The sequence below is a fragment of the Oncorhynchus nerka genome, linkage group LG1 (assembly GCF_034236695.1).
Source record: "Oncorhynchus nerka isolate Pitt River linkage group LG1, Oner_Uvic_2.0, whole genome shotgun sequence".
NCBI classification, from domain to species: domain Eukaryota; kingdom Metazoa; phylum Chordata; class Actinopteri; order Salmoniformes; family Salmonidae; genus Oncorhynchus; species Oncorhynchus nerka.
Window position 1 is genome coordinate 57769859 of NC_088396.1, and position 20488 is coordinate 57790346.

At 40.3% G+C, this 20488-nt stretch overlaps 1 protein-coding gene across 1 annotated transcript in view; it reads left to right on the forward strand.

Annotated features, from left to right (window-relative positions):
• The first annotated feature begins 383 nt into the window (after positions 1 to 383).
• The window catches only part of LOC115124651 (collagen alpha-2(VI) chain-like), a 51441-nt gene continuing 31336 nt past the window's right edge, over positions 384 to 20488 (forward strand). The window contains exons 1-21 of the mRNA XM_065019758.1: positions 384 to 612; positions 4766 to 4985; positions 6391 to 6678; positions 10466 to 10629; positions 10731 to 10848; positions 11227 to 11312; positions 11724 to 11744; positions 11883 to 11948; positions 12069 to 12122; positions 12270 to 12314; positions 12404 to 12430; positions 12559 to 12585; positions 12718 to 12762; positions 13581 to 13634; positions 13735 to 13797; positions 14853 to 14915; positions 15092 to 15145; positions 16837 to 16872; positions 16981 to 17043; positions 17631 to 17693; positions 17893 to 17955. Of these exons, the coding sequence (XP_064875830.1) occupies positions 4784 to 4985; positions 6391 to 6678; positions 10466 to 10629; positions 10731 to 10848; positions 11227 to 11312; positions 11724 to 11744; positions 11883 to 11948; positions 12069 to 12122; positions 12270 to 12314; positions 12404 to 12430; positions 12559 to 12585; positions 12718 to 12762; positions 13581 to 13634; positions 13735 to 13797; positions 14853 to 14915; positions 15092 to 15145; positions 16837 to 16872; positions 16981 to 17043; positions 17631 to 17693; positions 17893 to 17955 (1602 nt within the window). The 5' untranslated portion in view covers positions 384 to 612; positions 4766 to 4783. The remainder of the gene's footprint in view (positions 613 to 4765; positions 4986 to 6390; positions 6679 to 10465; positions 10630 to 10730; positions 10849 to 11226; positions 11313 to 11723; positions 11745 to 11882; positions 11949 to 12068; positions 12123 to 12269; positions 12315 to 12403; positions 12431 to 12558; positions 12586 to 12717; positions 12763 to 13580; positions 13635 to 13734; positions 13798 to 14852; positions 14916 to 15091; positions 15146 to 16836; positions 16873 to 16980; positions 17044 to 17630; positions 17694 to 17892; positions 17956 to 20488) is intronic.

Sequence of the window (20488 nt, forward strand, 5' to 3'; positions counted from 1 at the left end):
GCCCTGCCCATGAGTACAGCACAGACTTCAGCATCTCTATGCTCCTAGCCCTGCCCATGAGTACAGAACAGACTCCAGCATCTCTATGCTCCTAGCCCTGCCCACGAGTACAGCACAGACTTCAGCATCTCTATGCTCCTAGCCCTGCCCATGAGTACAGCAGAGACTCCAGCATCTCTATGCTCCTAGCCCTGCCCATGAGTACAGCACAGACTTCAGCATCTCTATACTCCTAGCCCTGCCCATGAGTACAGCACAGACTTCAGCATCTCTATGCTCCTAGCCCTGCCCATGAGTACAGCACAGACATCAGCATCTCTATGCTCCTAGCCCTGCCCATGAGTACAGCACAGACTTCAGCACAGCCCATTTCATGATCTCATCTCAGCTATTTTAATCTCATCCTCTGCCTCCTAGACTGTTGACCACAGCCCAGACCTGTCAGAATACCCAGATGGAAGATATCTGACCCCAGATTGACACCCATATAAACGGTGTGTGTTTTCAGATACAGTAGGATTCTTTGGTGCTAGGTTGTCCTCGGGTTCGTCTTAGGTGGAATTGGAAGTGAAATCCACTTGTGTGCTTTTGGGTCTTTGACGATTATTTGGGGTGAGTATATTTGAACGTTTTTATGGATTTTCATGATCAAGTTTTGTGAATTGTGTCGAAGGCTCTTAATGTTTGTTACCGTTGCTGCCGTCACATTCAGAAAGTCTTTTCCAACGTGGCTGTATTTACGGAAAGTACTGTATGTTGATTTCAACTTAACATTGAGGCATGTATGCACGCATGGCTATTAGTCACGTAGGGTAAAAGCATCTAGCATAAATAACATGTTGTGGACGATCACTTTGATGTAGAGCACGTTCAACTAATTGAGTAACTACAGCCATACATTGGCCTGCACTTAGAAGAAAGTAGGCTCACTTATTGGTCATACAACTTAAAGTTGATTTCCCAGGCATACTGAATTAATTGATCAATCAACAATAATGTGACACTAGAGTGACTGAGTAACTAACCTACTTCTCAGGGTAATGTACATCTCAGTTAGGGTTCTGTCTTTAAAACAGATGCTACTGCAGATTCTACAGTATTGAATGTTTGTTCTTAGGCTACACAACACGTCTCTAACTATGTCACAACAAGTATACAGTTGTAAAGATGTTTAATGTACAGAATAGTTAGCTTTGACAGTGGTTATCTGTTTGGAGAAATGTCCTTTCCTCATAGCTGTGTCCCAAATGACACCCTACTTCCTATATAATGCACTACTTTTGACGAGATAGTATACTACTGGTGTACAGTGTACTTTTGACGAGATAGTATACTACTGGTGTACAGTGTACTTTTGACGAGATAGTATACTACTGGTGTACAGTGTACTTTTGACAAGATAGTATACTACTGGTGTACAGTGTACTTTTGACGAGATAGTATACTACTAGTGTACAGTGTACTTTTGACAAGATAGTATACTACTGGTGTACAGTGTACTTTTGACGAGATAGTATACTACTAGTGTACAGTGTACTTTTGACAAGATAGTATACTACTGGTGTACAGTGTACTTTTGACGAGATAGTATACTACTAGTGTACAGTGTACTTTTGACGAGATAGTATACTACTAGTGTACTTTTGACGAGATAGTATACTACTGGTGTACAGTGTACTTTTGACAAGATAGTATACTACTGGTGTACAGTGTACTTTTGACGAGATAGTATACTACTGGTGTACAGTGTACTTTTGACGAGATAGTATACTACTGGTGTACAGTGTACTTTTGACGAGATAGTATACTACTAGTGTACTTTTGACGAGATAGTATACTACTGGTGTACAGTGTACTTTTGACAAGATAGTATACTACTGGTGTACAGTGTACTTTTGACAAGATAGTATACTACTGGTGTACAGTGTACTTTTGACGAGATAGTATACTACTAGTGTACAGTGTACTTTTGACGAGATAGTATACTACTAGTGTACTTTTGACGAGATAGTATACTACTGGTGTACAGTGTACTTTTGACAAGATAGTATACTACTGGTGTACAGTGTACACTGAGTCTAAAACATGTACAGTGTACACTGAGTCTAAAACATGTACAGTGTACACTGAGTCTAAAACATGTACAGTATACACTGAGTCTAAAACATGTACAGTATACACTGAGTCTAAAACATGTACAGTGTACACTGAGTCTAAAACATGTACAGTGTACACTGAGTCTAAAACATGTACAGTATACACTGAGTCTAAAACATGTACAGTGTACACTGAGTCTAAAACATGTACAGTATACACTGAGTCTAAAACATGTACAGTATACAATGAGTCTAAAACATGTACAGTGTACACTGAGTCTAAAACATGTACAGTGTACACTGAGTCTAAAACATGTACAGTGTACACTGAGTCTAAAACATGTACAGTGTACACTGAGTCTAAAACATGTACAGTGTACACTGAGTCTAAAACATGTACAGTGTACACTGAGTCTAAAACATGTACAGTATACACTGAGTCTAAAACATGTACAGTGTACACTGAGTCTAAAACATGTACAGTGTACACTGAGTCTAAAACATGTACAGTGTACACTGAGTCTAAAACATGTACAGTATACACTGAGTCTAAAACATGTACAGTATACACTGAGTCTAAAACATGTACAGTATACACTGAGTCTAAAACATGTACAGTATACACTGAGTCTAAAACATGTACAGTATACACTGAGTCTAAAACATGTACAGTATACACTGAGTCTAAAACATGTACAGTATACACTGAGTCTAAAACATGTACAGTATACACTGAGTCTAAAACATGTACAGTATACACTGAGTCTAAAACATGTACAGTATACACTGAGTCTAAAACATGTACAGTATACACTGAGTCTAAAACATGTACAGTATACACTGAGTCTAAAACATGTACAGTATACACTGAGTCTAAAACATGTAAAACAGTGTACACTGAGTCTAAAACATGTACAGTATACACTGAGTCTAAAACATGTACAGTATACACTGAGTCTAAAACATGTACAGTATACACTGAGTCTAAAACATGTACAGTGTACACTGAGTCTAAAACATGTACAGTATACACTGAGTCTAAAACATGTACAGTGTACACTGAGTCTAAAACATGTACAGTATACACTGAGTCTAAAACATGTACAGTGTACACTGAGTCTAAAACATGTACAGTGTACACTGAGTCTAAAACATGTACAGTATACACTGAGTCTAAAACATGTACAGTATACACTGAGTCTAAAACATGTACAGTGTACAAATGAATCATTGGTCTAAACTGGAGGGATCTATGTATACATCCCACATGGCACCCGGTTCCATAGAGCCCTATGGGCCCTGGTCTAAAGTAGTGCACTGTATAGGGAATAGGGTTTGGGACAAAGCCATAGTGCTCTCCTGTTTAGACTCCGGGTGTCAGTTCTCTGGAGAGAACAGAGGGCTGACGTAAATAACTTCCCGTCATCTCGGTAATACTTTATTTGGATAGTCCCAAATAGATGTTTTTTTTTTTTTTTTTTTTTAATATACAGTGCCTTGCGAAAGTATTCGGCCCCCTTGAACTTTGCGACCTTTTGCCACATTTCAGGCTTCAAACATAAAGATATAAAACTGTATTTTTTTGTGAAGAATCAACAAGTGGGACACAATCATGAAGTGGAACGACATTTATTGGATATTTCAAACTTTTTTAACAAATCAAAAACTGAAAACTTGGGGGTGCAAAATCTGTGTCTTAACATTACTGTCAGATGAGAAACATCTGTGTCTTAACAGAAACATCTGTGTCTTAACATTACTGTCAGATGAGAAACATCTGTGTCTTAACATTACTGTCACATTAAAAACATCTGTGTCTTAACATTACTGTCACATTAAAAACATCTGTGTCTTAACATTACTGTCAGATGAGAAACATCTGTGTCTTAACATAAACATCTGTGTCTTAACATTACTGTCAGATGAGAAACATCTGTGTCTTAACATTACTGTCACATTAAAAACATCTGTGTCTTAACATTACTGTCAGATGAGAAACATCTGTGTCTTAACATTACTGTCAGATGAGAAACATCTGTGTCTTAACAGAAACATCTGTGTCTTAACATTACTGTCACATTAAAAACATCTGTGTCTTAACATTACTGTCAGATGAAAAACATCTGTGTCTTAACAGAAACATCTGTGTCTTAACATTACAGTCAGATGAGAAACATCTGTGTCTTAACATTACGGTCAGATGAGAAACATCTGTGTCTTAATAGAAACATCTGTGTCTTAACATTACAGTCAGATGAGAAACATCGGTGTCTTTAACAGAAACATCTGTGTCTTAACATTACTGTCAGATGAAAAACATCTGTGTCTTAACATTACAGTCAGATGAGAAACATCGGTGTCTTAACATTACGGTCAGATGAGAAACATCTGTGTCTTAACATTACTGTCACATTAAAAACATCTGTGTCTTAACATTACTGTCAGATGAGAAACACCTGTGTCTTAACATTACTGTCAGATGAGAAACATCTGTGTCTTAACATTACTGTCACATTAAAAACATCTGTGTCTTAACATTACTGTCAGATGAGAAACACCTGTGTCTTAACATTACTGTCAGATGAGAAACATCTGTGTCTTAACATTACTGTCACATTAAAAACATCTGTGTCTTAACTAACTTCCCTCTCTATTATCTCCTTCTCCAGGCCTGGAGAAACACGGCTATGAAATCAGTGGCTGTGTTAATGTGCTGCCTTGCAGCGACCCTTTCACAACAGCCTGGAAGACTAGACCCACATAATGATCCCAATCTTCACGAAGGACCAGGACCCCACACTCACACTCACACAGAAATCACCACCATCATAAGCAAATGGACCCACGAAGATGTCCATCCTCCACCCCCTCCTCCATCCCCCTGTGAAGGTAAGTCTTTTAGAACCCTGTCTGTGACCATCCCCCCTGTGATGATAAGTCTTTTAGAGCCCTGTCTGTGACCATCCCCCTGTGATGGTAAGTCTTTTAGAGCCCTGTCTGTGACCATCCCCCTGTGATGGTAAGTCTTTTAGAACCCTGTCTGTGACCATCCCCCTGTGATGGTAAGTCTTTTAGAACCCTGTCTGTGACTATCCCCCTGTGATGGTAAGTCTTTTAGAGCCCTGTCTGTGACCATCCCCCTGTGATGGTAAGTCTTTTAGAACCCTGTCTGTGACCATCCCCCTGTGATGGTAAGTCTTTTAGAACCCTGTCTGTGACCATCCCCCTGTGATGGTAGGTCTTTTAGAGCCCTGTCTGTGACCATCCCCCTGTGATGGTAAGTCTTTTAGAACCCTGTCTGTGACCATCCCCCTGTGAAGGTAAGTCTTTTAGAGCCCTGTCTGTGACCATCCCCCTGTGATGGTAAGTCTTTTAGAACCCTGTCTGTGACCATCCCCCTGTGATGGTAAGTCTTTTAGAGCCCTGTCTGTGACCATCCCCCTGTGATGGTAAGTCTTTTAGAGCCCTGTCTGTGACCATCCACCTGTGATGGTAAGTCTTTTAGAGCCCTGTCTGTGACCATCCCCCTGTGATGGTAAGTCTTTTAGAGCCCTGTCTGTGACCATCCCCCTGTGATGGTAAGTCTTTTAAAGACCTGTCTGTGACCATCCCCCTGTGATGGTAAGTCTTTTAAAGCCCTGTCTGTGACCATCCCCCTGTGATGGTAAGTCTTTTAAAGCCCTGTCTGTGACCATCCCCCTGTGATGGTAAGTCTTTTAAAGCCCTGTCTGTGACCATCCCACTGTGATGGTAAGTCTTTTAGAACCCTGTCTGTGACCATCCCCCTGTGATGGTAAGTCTTTTAAAGAAAGCCCTGTCTACGACCTATCCTATCTTAAATTTATAACATGGCTACCTTGACACAAATAATAAAAACACATTGAATTTTTAAAAAAACAATTCGAGTAAAAATTACAACATGGCTATGTACAGGAAGAACCAGGTAATAACATGGTTATATACAGGAAGTACCAGGTAATAGCATGGCTATATACAGGAAGTACCTGGTAATAGCATGGCTATGTACAGGAAGAACCAGGTAATAACATGGCTATATACAGGAAGTACTAGGTAATAACATGGTTATATACAGGAAGTACCAGGTAATAACATGGCTATATACAGGAAGTACCAGGTAATAACATGGCTATGTACAGGAAGTAGATGTCCTCTGTCTTCCTGTAGAAGTGACTGAGTGTCCCATTGACCTGTACTTCAAAAGCAGTGCACTGAATGTATTGAATAGGGTGCCATTTGGGAAACAGATAATATGATGTCCTCTGTCTTCCTGCAGAAGTGACTGAGTGTCCCATTGACTTGTACTTCGTGATGGACTCCTCTGAGAGCATCGCCCTGCAGCAGCCCCCTCCAGGAAGCCTGGTGAAGAAGGTGGCAGATTGGACGAGGGAGTTTGCCCTGAGGCTCCGGGAGGAGGTGTACAACAGACAGGTGAAAATCAGCTGGTTTCTGGGGGGACTCCACTTCTCCCAGACACAGGAGCTCATCAGTGAGATCACCAGCAGAGACAACTTTGTCAGGAAAATGGATGGTATTGACTGGTTAAAGTCTTACCTGGGTAAAGGTAAGATCGCCAAGAATCATTTGCATGCTTCTTCTTCATGGATCTAGCCTTCTGTTGTTTTCTTCCATTGAATATGTGACTCCGGGATGTCATTGATCTGTACTGTAATGTGTTGAGAGCCTGTCAGTCATCATGTCATTGATCTGTACTGTCAGTCATCATGTCATTGATCTGTACTGTCAGTCATCGTGTCATTGATCTGTACTGTCAGTCATCGTGTCATTGATCTGTACTGTCAGTCATCATGTCATTGATCTGTACTGTCGTTCATCATGTCATTGATCTGTACTGTCAGTCATCATGTCATTGATCTGTACTGTCAGTCATCGTGTCATTGATCTGTACTGTCAGTCATCATGTCATTGATCTGTACTGTCAGTCATCATGTCATTGATCTGTACTGTAATGTGTTGAGAGCCTGTCAGTCATCATGTCATTGATCTGTACTGTCAGTCATCATGTCATTGATCTGTACTGTCAGTCATCGTGTCATTGATCTGTACTGTCAGTCATCATGTCATTGATCTGTACTGTCAGTCATCATGTCATTGATCTGTACTGTCAGTCATCATGTCATTGATCTGTACTGTCAGTCATCATGTCATTGATCTGTACTGTCAGTCATCATGTCATTGATCTGTACTGTAATGTGTTGAGAGCCTGTCAGTCATCATGTCATTGATCTGTACTGTCAGTCATCATGTCATTGATCTGTACTGTCAGTCATCGTGTCATTGATCTGTACTGTCAGTCATCATGTCATTGATCTGTACTGTCAGTCATCATGTCATTGATCTGTACTGTCAGTCATCATGTCATTGATCTGTACTGTCAGTCATCATGTCATTGATCTGTACTGTCAGTCATCGTGTCATTTATCTGTACTGTCAGTCATCGTGTCATTGATCTGTACTGTCAGTCATCATGTCATTGATCTGTACTGTCGTTCATCATGTCATTGATCTGTACTGTCAGTCATCATGTCATTGATCTGTACTGTCAGTCATCGTGTCATTGATCTGTACTGTCAGTCATCATGTCATTGATCTGTACTGTCAGTCATCATGTCATTGATCTGTACTGTCAGTCATCGTGTCATTGATCTGTACTGTCAGTCATCGTGTCATTGATCTGTACTGTCAGTCATCATGTCATTGATCTGTACTGTCGTTCATCATGTCATTGATCTGTACTGTCAGTCATCATGTCATTGATCTGTACTGTCAGTCATCGTGTCATTGATCTGTACTGTCAGTCATCATGTCATTGATCTGTACTGTCAGTCATCATGTCATTGATCTGTACTGTAATGTGTTGAGAGCCTGTCAGTCATCATGTCATTGATCTGTACTGTCAGTCATCATGTCATTGATCTGTACTGTCAGTCATCGTGTCATTGATCTGTACTGTCAGTCATCATGTCATTGATCTGTACTGTCAGTCATCATGTCATTGATCTGTACTGTCAGTCATCATGTCATTGATCTGTACTGTCAGTCATCATGTCATTGATCTGTACTGTAATGTGTTGAGAGCCTGTCAGTCATCATGTCATTGATCTGTACTGTCAGTCATCTTGTCATTGATCTGTACTGTCAGTCATCATGTCATTGATCTGTACTGTCAGTCATCATGTCATTGATCTGTACTGTCAGTCATCATGTCATTGATCTGTACTGTCAGTCATCATGTCATTGATCTGTACTGTCAGTCATCGTGTCATTGATCTGTACTGTCAGTCATCGTGTCATTGATCTGTACTGTCAGTCATCGTGTCATTGATCTGTACTGTCAGTCATCATGTCATTGATCTGTACTGTCAGTCATCATGTCATTGATCTGTACTGTCAGTCATCATGTCATTGATCTGTACTGTCAGTCATCATGTCATTGATCTGTACTGTCAGTCATCGTGTCATTGATCTGTACTGTCAGTCATCGTGTCATTGATCTGTACTGTCAGTCATCATGTCATTGATCTGTACTGTCAGTCATCATGTCATTGATCTGTACTGTCAGTCATCGTGTCATTGATCTGTACTGTCAGTCATCGTGTCATTGATCTGTACTGTCAGTCATCGTGTCATTGATCTGTACTGTCAGTCATCATGTCATTGATCTGTACTGTCAGTCATCGTGTCATTGATCTGTACTGTCAGTCATCGTGTCATTGATCTGTACTGTCAGTCATCATGTCATTGATCTGTACTGTCGCTCATCATGTCATTGATCTGTACTGTCAGTCATCATGTCATTGATCTGTACTGTCAGTCATCGTGTCATTGATCTGTACTGTCAGTCATCATGTCATTGATCTGTACTGTCAGTCATCATGTCATTGATCTGTACTGTCAGTCATCGTGTCATTGATCTGTACTGTCAGTCATCGTGTCATTGATCTGTACTGTCAGTCATCATGTCATTGATCTGTACTGTCGTTCATCATGTCATTGATCTGTACTGTCAGTCATCATGTCATTGATCTGTACTGTCAGTCATCGTGTCATTGATCTGTACTGTCAGTCATCATGTCATTGATCTGTACTGTCAGTCATCATGTCATTGATCTGTACTGTAATGTGTTGAGAGCCTGTCAGTCATCATGTCATTGATCTGTACTGTCAGTCATCATGTCATTGATCTGTACTGTCAGTCATCATGTCATTGATCTGTACTGTCAGTCATCATGTCATTGATCTGTACTGTCAGTCATCATGTCATTGATCTGTACTGTCAGTCATCGTGTCATTGATCTGTACTGTCAGTCATCGTGTCATTGATCTGTACTGTCAGTCATCATGTCATTGATCTGTACTGTCAGTCATCATGTCATTGATCTGTACTGTCAGTCATCGTGTCATTGATCTGTACTGTCAGTCATCATGTCATTGATCTGTACTGTCAGTCATCATGTCATTGATCTGTACTGTAATGTGTTGAGAGCCTGTCAGTCATCATGTCATTGATCTGTACTGTCAGTCATCATGTCATTGATCTGTACTGTCAGTCATCGTGTCATTGATCTGTACTGTCAGTCATCATGTCATTGATCTGTACTGTCAGTCATCATGTCATTGATCTGTACTGTCAGTCATCATGTCATTGATCTGTACTGTCAGTCATCATGTCATTGATCTGTACTGTCAGTCATCATGTCATTGATCTGTACTGTAATGTGTTGAGAGCCTGTCAGTCATCATGTCATTGATCTGTACTGTCAGTCATCATGTCATTGATCTGTACTGTCAGTCATCATGTCATTGATCTGTACTGTCAGTCATCATGTCAGTGATCTGTACTGTCAGTCATCATGTCATTGATCTGTACTGTCAGTCATCATGTCATTGATCTGTACTGTCAGTCATCATGTCATTGATCTGTACTGTCAGTCATCATGTCATTGATCTGTACTGTCAGTCATCATGTCATTGATCTGTACTGTCAGTCATCGTGTCATTGATCTGTACTGTCAGTCATCGTGTCATTGATCTGTACTGTCAGTCATCATGTCATTGATCTGTACTGTCAGTCATCATGTCATTGATCTGTACTGTCAGTCATCATGTCATTGATCTGTACTGTCAGTCATCATGTCATTGATCTGTACTGTAATGTGTTGAGAGCCTGTCAGTCATCATGTCATTGATCTGTACTGTCAGTCATCATGTCATTGATCTGTACTGTCAGTCATCATGTCATTGATCTGTACTGTCAGTCATCATGTCAGTGATCTGTATAATACTGTGTATCCTGGGCATATGACAGATAAACATTGATTTGATTTGAGGTACCTACACTGACTGTGCCCTGGACAAGATGACCGAGGAGATGCAGCGCCACGACCTCCGGGGACACAACTCTGTCCGCTTCGCTGTGGTGGTCACTGACGGCCACGTGACTGGCGCCCCCTGTGGGGGGATCAAGGTGTCTGCAGAACGGGCTAGAGACCAGGTAAGAGGGACAGACACAGGAGAGGGTTTTTTATTTTTAGCCTTTTAATCAGTGATGTTACTGTCATTCATCTCCTGAGACTGTTTATTTGATTTGACCAGCGCATCAGCCTGTTCTCAGTCGCTGCCTCCAAGGTGGTGGAGGAAGCAGGGATGGAGCTGATCGCTAGCTCGCCTGCGGGGGTCTACCGTTCCAACTACATGGCCGTCAATGTCACAGGTGTTCATTGGTTACTTGACAGTACATGTGATTCTAACTCTGTGTATTTATAGTCCAGAGGCATGGTGGAGCCCAGGGTTTTTTAGCATGTGACTGCTTTGTGGATAATGGAATTGTTTGAGCTATGGAGATGTTGAGAAAATGGACGTCTACCTCTTTGGGCTGCATCACTTCCTGTACCCATTTACATGGTCTTGGTTTGTTTTGTTTGTTGGTCTGATTTAAACTAGCATAGTTGTTCGAGTTCAAAAGTAAGAGAAATTATATTTATAGGAACTAAAACATTGAACAAAAAATGGGAACTGGAATGTGTTTGAAACTAAATAAATGTTGGAAAAATGTCCTTTTTTTTTTCTGCCTCTGTGCCGCTCAACCCAGACCTTAACACCTGTCACAGTCCACCATGTAACGCCCCCACTGGGAGAATAGTCACATCATCCATCAACCAAATTATCAACGCTATGGTGATTATATGTAGTGTTTTATCCAGCTTTGAATATTCATGTCTGAAGCATTTTCTATTACCATTTATCTAGGGCTGTCAAACGATTTGCAATTAATTCGAAAATTCAGAATTTGCTCAAAATGAGTTGTAATTGTAAGATTTTTCATTCAAAAAACATAAAAAATATTGACATCTTGATTTTTGTCTATAAGTAGGAAAATTGGGATATCCCACTTTATTTAACCTAAGTCAACGTAGCATTGTAGATTTGAGTTGTATAGATGTATTTTCAGACAGTTCATCTGAGCTGAAGAGACAAAGTTAACGAGTTAACTGAATAACCCTGACAGCCCTAGATGTTCCACTTATATTCTATTTTTGGTACCAACATGTTTTTTATTGAATTCTTTTTGTTTGTCCTTCTCTACAGAAATATCAAGCCTATTTGCAGGTAACTAAGAGTTATTCTCAGGGATGCAGTCAGAATCTGTAACGTGACGCTTCTAGGCCTTTCTATCAAACTGATCTTCATTTTCCTGCTGTGAGATGTTGTTTCGTTCACAAAGTTTTTAATCCATCATTACTCCAGTGCTCCAAACTCCAGTGTCTGGAGCTTCCAGGCCCCCCTGGTCTGAAGGGAAACCCAGGACTAAAAGTGAGCTCATTTGTTAATAATAAGTCAAACATCTGAGATATTTACAAGAATGAAATGTGTTTATTCATGTTTGTTTTATGAACAGTTTGTTGTTTATTTTATAGTATCTGTTTATTTTAGGGAACGAAAGGAGGAGTTGGACTTGCTGGCGCTAAAGGGACCAAGGGCAAACAGGTGGACTGGACGTTCTGAACACGGAAACACAGACAAGAGAACCTAGACATTTATAAATATATATATTTCCATTTTTTGTTGTTGTTGAAGTAACATATTTTCTTCCACAGAATGTAGATGATAGTGTTGTTATTATTTGTGCCACAGGGGGACTCTGGTATTGAAGGTGCAATCGGTCCCGCAGGCCACAAGGTCGGTGTCCTCTCTAACCAATACTGATATTCACCTCACAGTGTATCCTGACTATTTTAACAACCCGCCTTCTATTTGCTTCTGTTCAGGGTGCGATTGGTCTGAAAGGTGAAAAGGTAAGAAGAACTAAACATTATTCTAGTACATATCATGTGTAAATCTTACATGAGATATGCTTTTTTTTTTTTTAATCAACGTTTTTAAATGAGACATTATTTGATGAATGGATTTCATCTTTCCCCAGGGTGAATTTGGATCAGATGGAACCAAGGTAAACTACATGATTGACTCTGACAGTATACAGTACGTTCTGTGTGTGTACAGCTACACCGTTTTATTTATGTCTCGCTGGATATGCTTACTTTCATCTTTAACACACTCTGAATGACCTCTCAATCACCAGGGAGCGTCAGGAGGACACGGCAGGAATGGAACGGATGGGCAGAAGGTAAGAGACCATCACTAGGTGCTGCAACGCTTTCCCTTGAACTGTAACAGGAGCCAAGTGGAGCCCTGAGACTGTAACAGGAGCCAAGGGGAGCCCTGACACTGAAACAGGAGCCAAGGGGAGCCCTGAGACTGTAACAGGAGCCAAGTGGAGCCCTGAGACTGTAACAGGAGCCAAGGGGAGCCCTGAGACTGAAACAGGAGCCAAGGGGGGCCCTGAGACTGAAACAGGAGCCAAGGGGAGTCCTGAGACTGAAACACGAGCCAAGGGGAGCCCTGAGACTGAAACAGGAGCCAAGGGGAGTCCTGAGACTGAAACACGAGCCAAGGGGAGCCCTGAGACTGAAACAGGAGCCAAGGGGAGCCCTGAGACTGAAACAGGAGCCAAGGGGAGCCCTGAGACTGAAACAGGAGCCAAGGGGGGCCCTGAGACTGAAACAGGAGCCAAGGGGAGTCCTGAGACTGAAACACGAGCCAAGGGGAGCCCTGAGACTGAAACAGGAGCCAAGGGGAGTCCTGAGACTGAAACAGGAGCCAAGGGGAGCCCTGAGACTGAAACACGAGCCAAGGGGGGCCCTGAGACTGAAACAGGAGCCAAGGGGAGCACTGAGACTGTAACAGGAGCCAAGGGGAGCCCTGAGACTGAAACAGGAGCCAAGGGGGGCCCTGAGACTGTAACAGGAGCCAAGGGGAGCCCTGAGCTTTCAACTCAATGAAGATGACCACTGACCTAGCACACTGGTACAGGTCCATTGGGTCTATACAGGAGTGTTGAATCATGTTGAACCTAATAGGAATCTTTTCTGTGTTAATTCTCAGGGTAAAATTGGTCGAATCGGAACTTATGGTTGTAAAGGAGATCCAGGAGAAAGGGTCAGTAAACGTTGTCCTACACACACACACACACACACACAATAATGAATGCAGTAAAATGTTGTGATAAAAAGGAATTGTCTCTGATGTTTTTTGAAAGGGCCCAGATGGTTATCCAGGAAGTGCTGGTGATATGGGACTGGCCGGTGTCAACGGAGAGAAGGTACCTGAGAGAACCTTCAGTCTGTCAAGGCTACTACAACACCTTCTGTACTACACAAACTCCAGACTCAGTTTATCTACAGTGTTTTATAGACCACTGGGTTTACTAAACCTAGTTTATGTACAGTGTTTTATAGACTAGTGGGTTTACTAAACCTAGTTTATGTACAGTGTTTTACAGACCACTGGGTTTACTAAACCTAGTTTATTGTACAGTGTTTTATAGACTAGTGGGTTTACTAAACCTAGTTTATGTACAGTGTTTTATAGACTAGTGGATTTACTAAACCTAGTTTATGTACAGTGTTTTATAGACTAGTGGATTTACTAAACCTAGTTTATGTACAGTGTTTTATAGACTAGTGGATTTACTAAACCTAGTTTATGTACAGTGTTTTATAGACTAGTGGGTTTACTAAACCTAGTTTATGTACAGTGTTTTACAGACCACTGGGTTTACTAAACCTAGTTTATTGTACAGTGTTTTACAGACTAGTGGATTTACTAAACCTAGTTTATGTACAGTGTTTTATAGACTAGTGGATTTACTAAACCTAGTTTATGTACAGTGTTTTATAGACTAGTGGATTTACTAAACCTAGTTTATGTACAGTGTTTTACAGACTAGTGGATTTACTAAACCTAGTTTATGTACAGTGTTTTATAGACTAGTGGGTTTACTAAACCTAGTTTATGTACAGTGTTTTACAGACCACTGGGTTTACTAAACCTAGTTTATTGTACAGTGTTTTACAGACTAGTGGATTTACTAAACCTAGTTTATGTACAGTGTTTTATAGACTAGTGGATTTACTAAACCTAGTTTATGTACAGTGTTTTATAGACTAGTGGATTTACTAAACCTAGTTTATGTACAGTGTTTTACAGACTAGTGGATTTACTAAACCTAGTTTATGTACAGTGTTTTACAGACCACTGGGTTTACTAAACCTAGTTTATCTACAGTGTTTTACAGACCACTGGGTTTACTAAACCTAGTTTATGTACAGTGTTTTACAGACCAGTGTGTTTAATGTGTGATGCTGATATTCTTAGGGAGACCCTGGTCATAACGGAAAGCCAGGTCCCACTGGCCCTCTTGGAGAAGCTGGACCACCGGTACAGTAACGACATCATAACACACTCTTACCTGGACCTAACAGAAACATCATACAGATGTAATGTGCACTAGCTAACGGCATCACAGCTCAAGAAGGATTCTCTCTCTGAAGACGTCGTGAAGAGCCACTTGTTATCACATTGATAAATCATCTAATCTTTCTTCTTCCTTTCAGAGTTATCCAGGAAGTCCTGGGATTCCAGGCTCACCAGGAAGGAAGGGAATACCAGTGAGTGACTTATAGACCTGGCTATCCTTGTCATTAACCGTTCTGTAGTTGAGTAGTTCAGTAGTACTGTAGTTCAGTAGTTGAGTAGTTCAGTAGTACTGTAGTTCAGTAGTTCAGTAGTACTGTAGTTCAGCAGTACTGTCGTGCTGTAGTTCAGTAGTGCTGTAGTTCAGTAGTGCTGTAGTTCAGTAGTGCTGTAGTTCAGTAGTGCTGTAGTTCTATAGTTCAGTAGTGCTGTAGTGCTATAGTTCAGTAGTGCTGTAGTTCAGTAGTGCAGTAGTTCAGTAGTGCTGTAGTTTAGCAGTTCAGTAGTGCTGTAGTTCAGTAGTGCTGGTGTTCAGTAGTACTGTAGTTCAGTAGTGCTGTAGTTCAGTAGTGCTGTCGTTCAGTTGTGCTGTAGTTCAGTAGTTCAGTGGAGCTGTAGTTCAGTAGTGCTGTAGTTCAGTAGTGCTGGTGTTCAGTAGTGCTGTAGTTCAGTAGTGCTGTAGTTCAGTAGTGCTGGTGTTCAGTAGTACTGTAGTTCAGTTGTGCTGTAGTTCAGTAGTTCAGTAGAACTGTAGTTCAGTAGTGCTGGTGTTCAGTAGTGCTGGTGTTCAGTAGTGCTGTAGTTCAGTAGTGCTGTAGTTCAGTAGTGTTGTAGTTCAGTAGTGCTGTAGTTCAGTAGTGCTGTAGTTCTGTAGTGCTGTAGTTCAGTAGTGCTGTAGTGCTGTAGTTGAGTAGTGCTGTAGTTCAGTAGTGCTGTAGTTGAGTAGTGCTGTAGTTCAGTTCAGTAGTGCTGTAGTTCAGTAGTGCTGTAGTTCAGTAGTTCAGTAGTGCTGTAGTTCAGTAGTACTGTAGTTCAGTAGTTGAGTAGTACTGTAGTTCAGTAGTTGAGTAGTTCAGTAGTGTTGTAGTTCAGTAGTTCAGTAGTGCTGTAGTTCAGTAGTGCTGTAGTGCTGTAGTTCAGTAGTTGAGTAGTGCTGTAGGTCAGTAGTGCTATAGTTCAGTAGTGCTGTAGTTCAGTAGTTCAGTAGTGCTGTAGTTCAGTAGTGCTGTAGTTTAGCAGTTCAGTAGTGCTGTAGTTCAGTAGTGCTGTAGTTCAGTAGTGCTGGTGTTCAGTAGTTCAGTCGTTCAGTTGTGCTGTAGTTCAGTAGTTCAGTAGAGCTGTAGTTCAGTAGTGCTGTAGTTCAGTAGTGCTGTAGTTCAGTAGTGCTGTAGTTCAGTAGTGCTGGTGTTCAGTAGTACTGTAGTTCAGTAGTGCTGTAGTTCAGTAGTGCTGGTGTTCAGTAGTGCTGTAGTTCAGTAGTGTTGGTGTTCAGTAGTGCTGGTGTTCAGTAGTACTGTAGTTCAGTAGTGCTGTAGTTCAGTAGTGCTGTCGTTCAGTTGTGCTGTAGTTCAGTAGTTCAGTAGAGCTGTAGTTCAGTAGTGCTGTAGTTCAGTAGTGCTGGTGTTCAGTAGTGCTGTAGTTCAGTAGTGCTGTAGTTCAGTAGTTCAGTAGTGTTGTAGTTCAGTAGTGCTGTAGTTCAGTAGTGCTGTAGTTCAGTAGTTCAGTAGTGCTGTAGTTGAGTAGTGCTGTAGTTCAGTAGTGCTGTAGTTCAGTAGTGCTGTAGTGCTGTAGTTCAGTAGTTCAGTAGTGCTGTAGTTCAGTAGTGCTGTAGTTCAGTAGTGCTGTATTTCTTCATTCTAAACTAACTGATTCCTAATTCTTTCAGGGACTCAACGGTGAACCGGGACCAAAAAGCCAACCTGTACGCAAACTTGGCTAAGTGATACATTCTGAAATGATAAGTTAAATATTAAATGCAAAGGGATGACCTTTGTTAAACAATAATTATTGTTTATATGTCTGTCGTTAGGGGCGACCAGGAGACCCTGGACGTAAGGGACATAACGGACCAGGCGGACCTAAAGGAGGCAAGGTCCGTCACCGTTCACACCTCTAAGCTTCTGCTATGCCTACAGAGGGTGGTTGTGTGATACAGTAGATACTACATAGTAATGTTATGCTACAGTCTTAGAAAGGCAAGGTCCGTCACCTCTAAGCTTCTGCTATGCCTACAGAGGGTGGTTGTGTGATACAGTAGATACTACACAGGAATGTTATGCTCCAGTCTTAGAAATGTTCCTTCCACCTACATCCTATAACTTTCATTGGCTGTTCCTGTGGGTGAACCCTTTGAAGAAGTAGAACCGCAGAGGCTTCTAAATGTCCTACATGGAACCCAAAGGGGTTCTTAAAAAGGCTTCTAAATGTCCTACATGGAACCCAAAGGGGTTCTTAAAAAGGCTTCTCCCATGGGAACCTTCATTTCCAAGAGTGTACATGCTGTAATACCAATAGATGAAATACCGTCTGCTTCAGTTCCTGCTGCATTCAGACACATTCCAGGCAAACTGCCCATAAGAAGAACAATGGCTGACTGAAAATATGATGTCTGTTTGTGTAAATATTTGACCATGAATATTGAGGTCAAACAAAGGTTAACATGTATTCTGTCATTCCCAGGGTGAACCGGGTCTACAGGGGAAGCCAGGTCTTCATGGGGATCTCGGCCCCAAAGGATCTAAGGTCAGAGTAGCTTCCTCTCTAATGGTGGGGGAGCAGAGGAGAATTTTGCATTGCATTCTGGGTACATGATTCAGCAGTAACTCTCAGAGAAACAGACAACATGGGGAGTTTCTCCACTAAGATACAGTATACTCCTTCTTTCATGGAACATTGCGTGTGTGTGTGTGTGTGTGTGTGTGTGCTCCCTCTGTTTGTTTAGGGAGGTCCAGGGCTGCCCGGTCCAAGAGGACATCAAGGAGATAATGGGCCAGATGGACAGATCGTATGTTGCTACTATTACTAATGCTTCTACTAGAAATACTACTCTACGACTCCTACTCTACTATTGTTAATATATTGTCACTGATAATCTAATAATCTACTAATCTAATAAACTACTAATCTGCTAATCTAATAAACCACTAATCTACTAATCTGCTAATCTAAAACACTACTGATCTGCGAATCTACTAATCTGCTAATCTACTAACCTGCTAATCTAATAAACTACTAATCGGCTAATCTAATAAACTACTAATCTACCAATCTGCAAATCTACTAAACTACTAATATGCTAATCTAATAAATGAATAATCTGCCAATCTAATAAACTACCAATCTGCAAATCTGCTAATCTGCTAATCTAATAATCTGCTAATCTTCTAATCTGCTATATTAAAATAATTAACTAATCTACTAATCTGCTAATCTACTAATCTGCTAATCTACTAATCTGTTAATCTAATAAACTACTAATCTGCTAATCTACTAATCTTTTGATCTACTAATCTGCTAATCCACTAATCTGCTAATCTAATAAACTACTAATCTACTAATTTGCTAATCTAATAAACTATTAATCTGCTAATCTACTAATCTGCTAATCTAATAAACTACTAATCTGCTAATCTACTAATCTTTTGATCTACTAATCTGCTAATCTAATAAACTACTAATCTACTAATTTGCTAATCTAATAAACTATTAATCTGCTAATCTACTAATCTGCTAATCTAATAAACTACTAATCTGCTAATTTAATAAACTACTAATCTACTAATCTGCTACTGCTTATACTACTCTACTGCTACTACTAATGTTGTTGTATTGTCACTACTAAACTACTAATCTTCTACTGCTACTTCTATTGCTACTGCTACGAAACTACTACTCTGCTACTACTGTTACTACTACTTCTACTACTACTCTAGCTACTGCTACAATACTACCTATACGACAACTACTACAACTACTGTCACTACTACTACTCCACTACTACTACTACCACTAATCTACTGCTACTTGACTACTACTGTTACTAATACAACTGCTACTACGCTGCTACTACTACTGCTACTCTACTACTGTTACTACTAATACTGATACTGCTCTACCACAACTCCACTGCTACAACTACTTTACTAATACTCTACAACTACCACTACTATGATGCCTACTAAAATACTAATAATAACTACTACTACTCTACCACTATTACTGCTACTATACTACTAAACTACTACTATTCCTGCTACTACAACCTACTAATGTACTCTAGTATTACACTACTAATACAACTCTACTACTACTACTCTACTACTGTTAGTACTACTACTACTGCTGTTACTAATCTACTGGTGACTAATGTTACTCCTACCACTTTACTACTACTAATAATAATAATATAGTACTAAATCTACTCTACTACTACAACAACTACTATTACTTCTGAGACTACAACTCTACTACTGTTACTACCACTACAACTACTACTACTTCTCCACTAGTACTGCTGATATTTCTACTAATAATAATACTAATACTATACTACTACTACTACTAGTCTACTACTACTAGTCTACTTCTACTACTACTACTAGTAGACTAGTCTACTACTACTACTACTACTACTAGTCTACTACAACTACTAGTAGTAGTCTACTACTACTACTACTACTACTACTACTACTACTGGTCTACTACTACTACTACTACTACTGGTCTACTACTACTACTACTACTACTACTATTACCACTTCTACTACTACTACTTCTTCTACGACTACTTCTACTACTACTACTGGCCTACTTCTACTACTACTAGTCTACTTCTAATGCTACTACTTGTTTACTTCTACTACTAAAACTACTACTACTACTACTAGTCTACTACTAGTAGTCTGCTAGTCTACTTCTACTCCTACTACTAGTACTACTACTATTTCTACAACTAGTCTACTACTACTACTACTACTACAACTACTGGTCTACTACTACTACTACTACCACTTCTACTACTACTAGTCTACAACTACTCTACTACTAGTATTACTACTACTACTGGTCTACTACTACTACGACTAGTCTACTTCTACTAATAATACTACTTCTACTACTACTACTTCTTCTACTACTACTAGTACTACGACTACTACTACTACTACTACTAGTCTACTACTACTACTATCACTACCACTACTACTACTAGTCTACTTCTACTACTACTACTACTACTATTACCACTTCTACTACTACTTCTTCTACGACTACTTCTACTACTACTACTACTACTAGTCTACTTCTAATGCTACTACTTGTTTACTTCTACTACTACTACCACAACTACTACTATTACTACTAGTCTACTACTACTAGTCTGCTGGTCTACTTCTACTCCTACTACTAGTCTACTACTACTATCACTACCACTACTACTAGTCTACTTCTACTACTACTACTACTACTACTACCACTACTACTTCTACTAGTAGTAGTCCTACTACTGGTCTAGTTCTCCTCCTCCTACTACTACTACT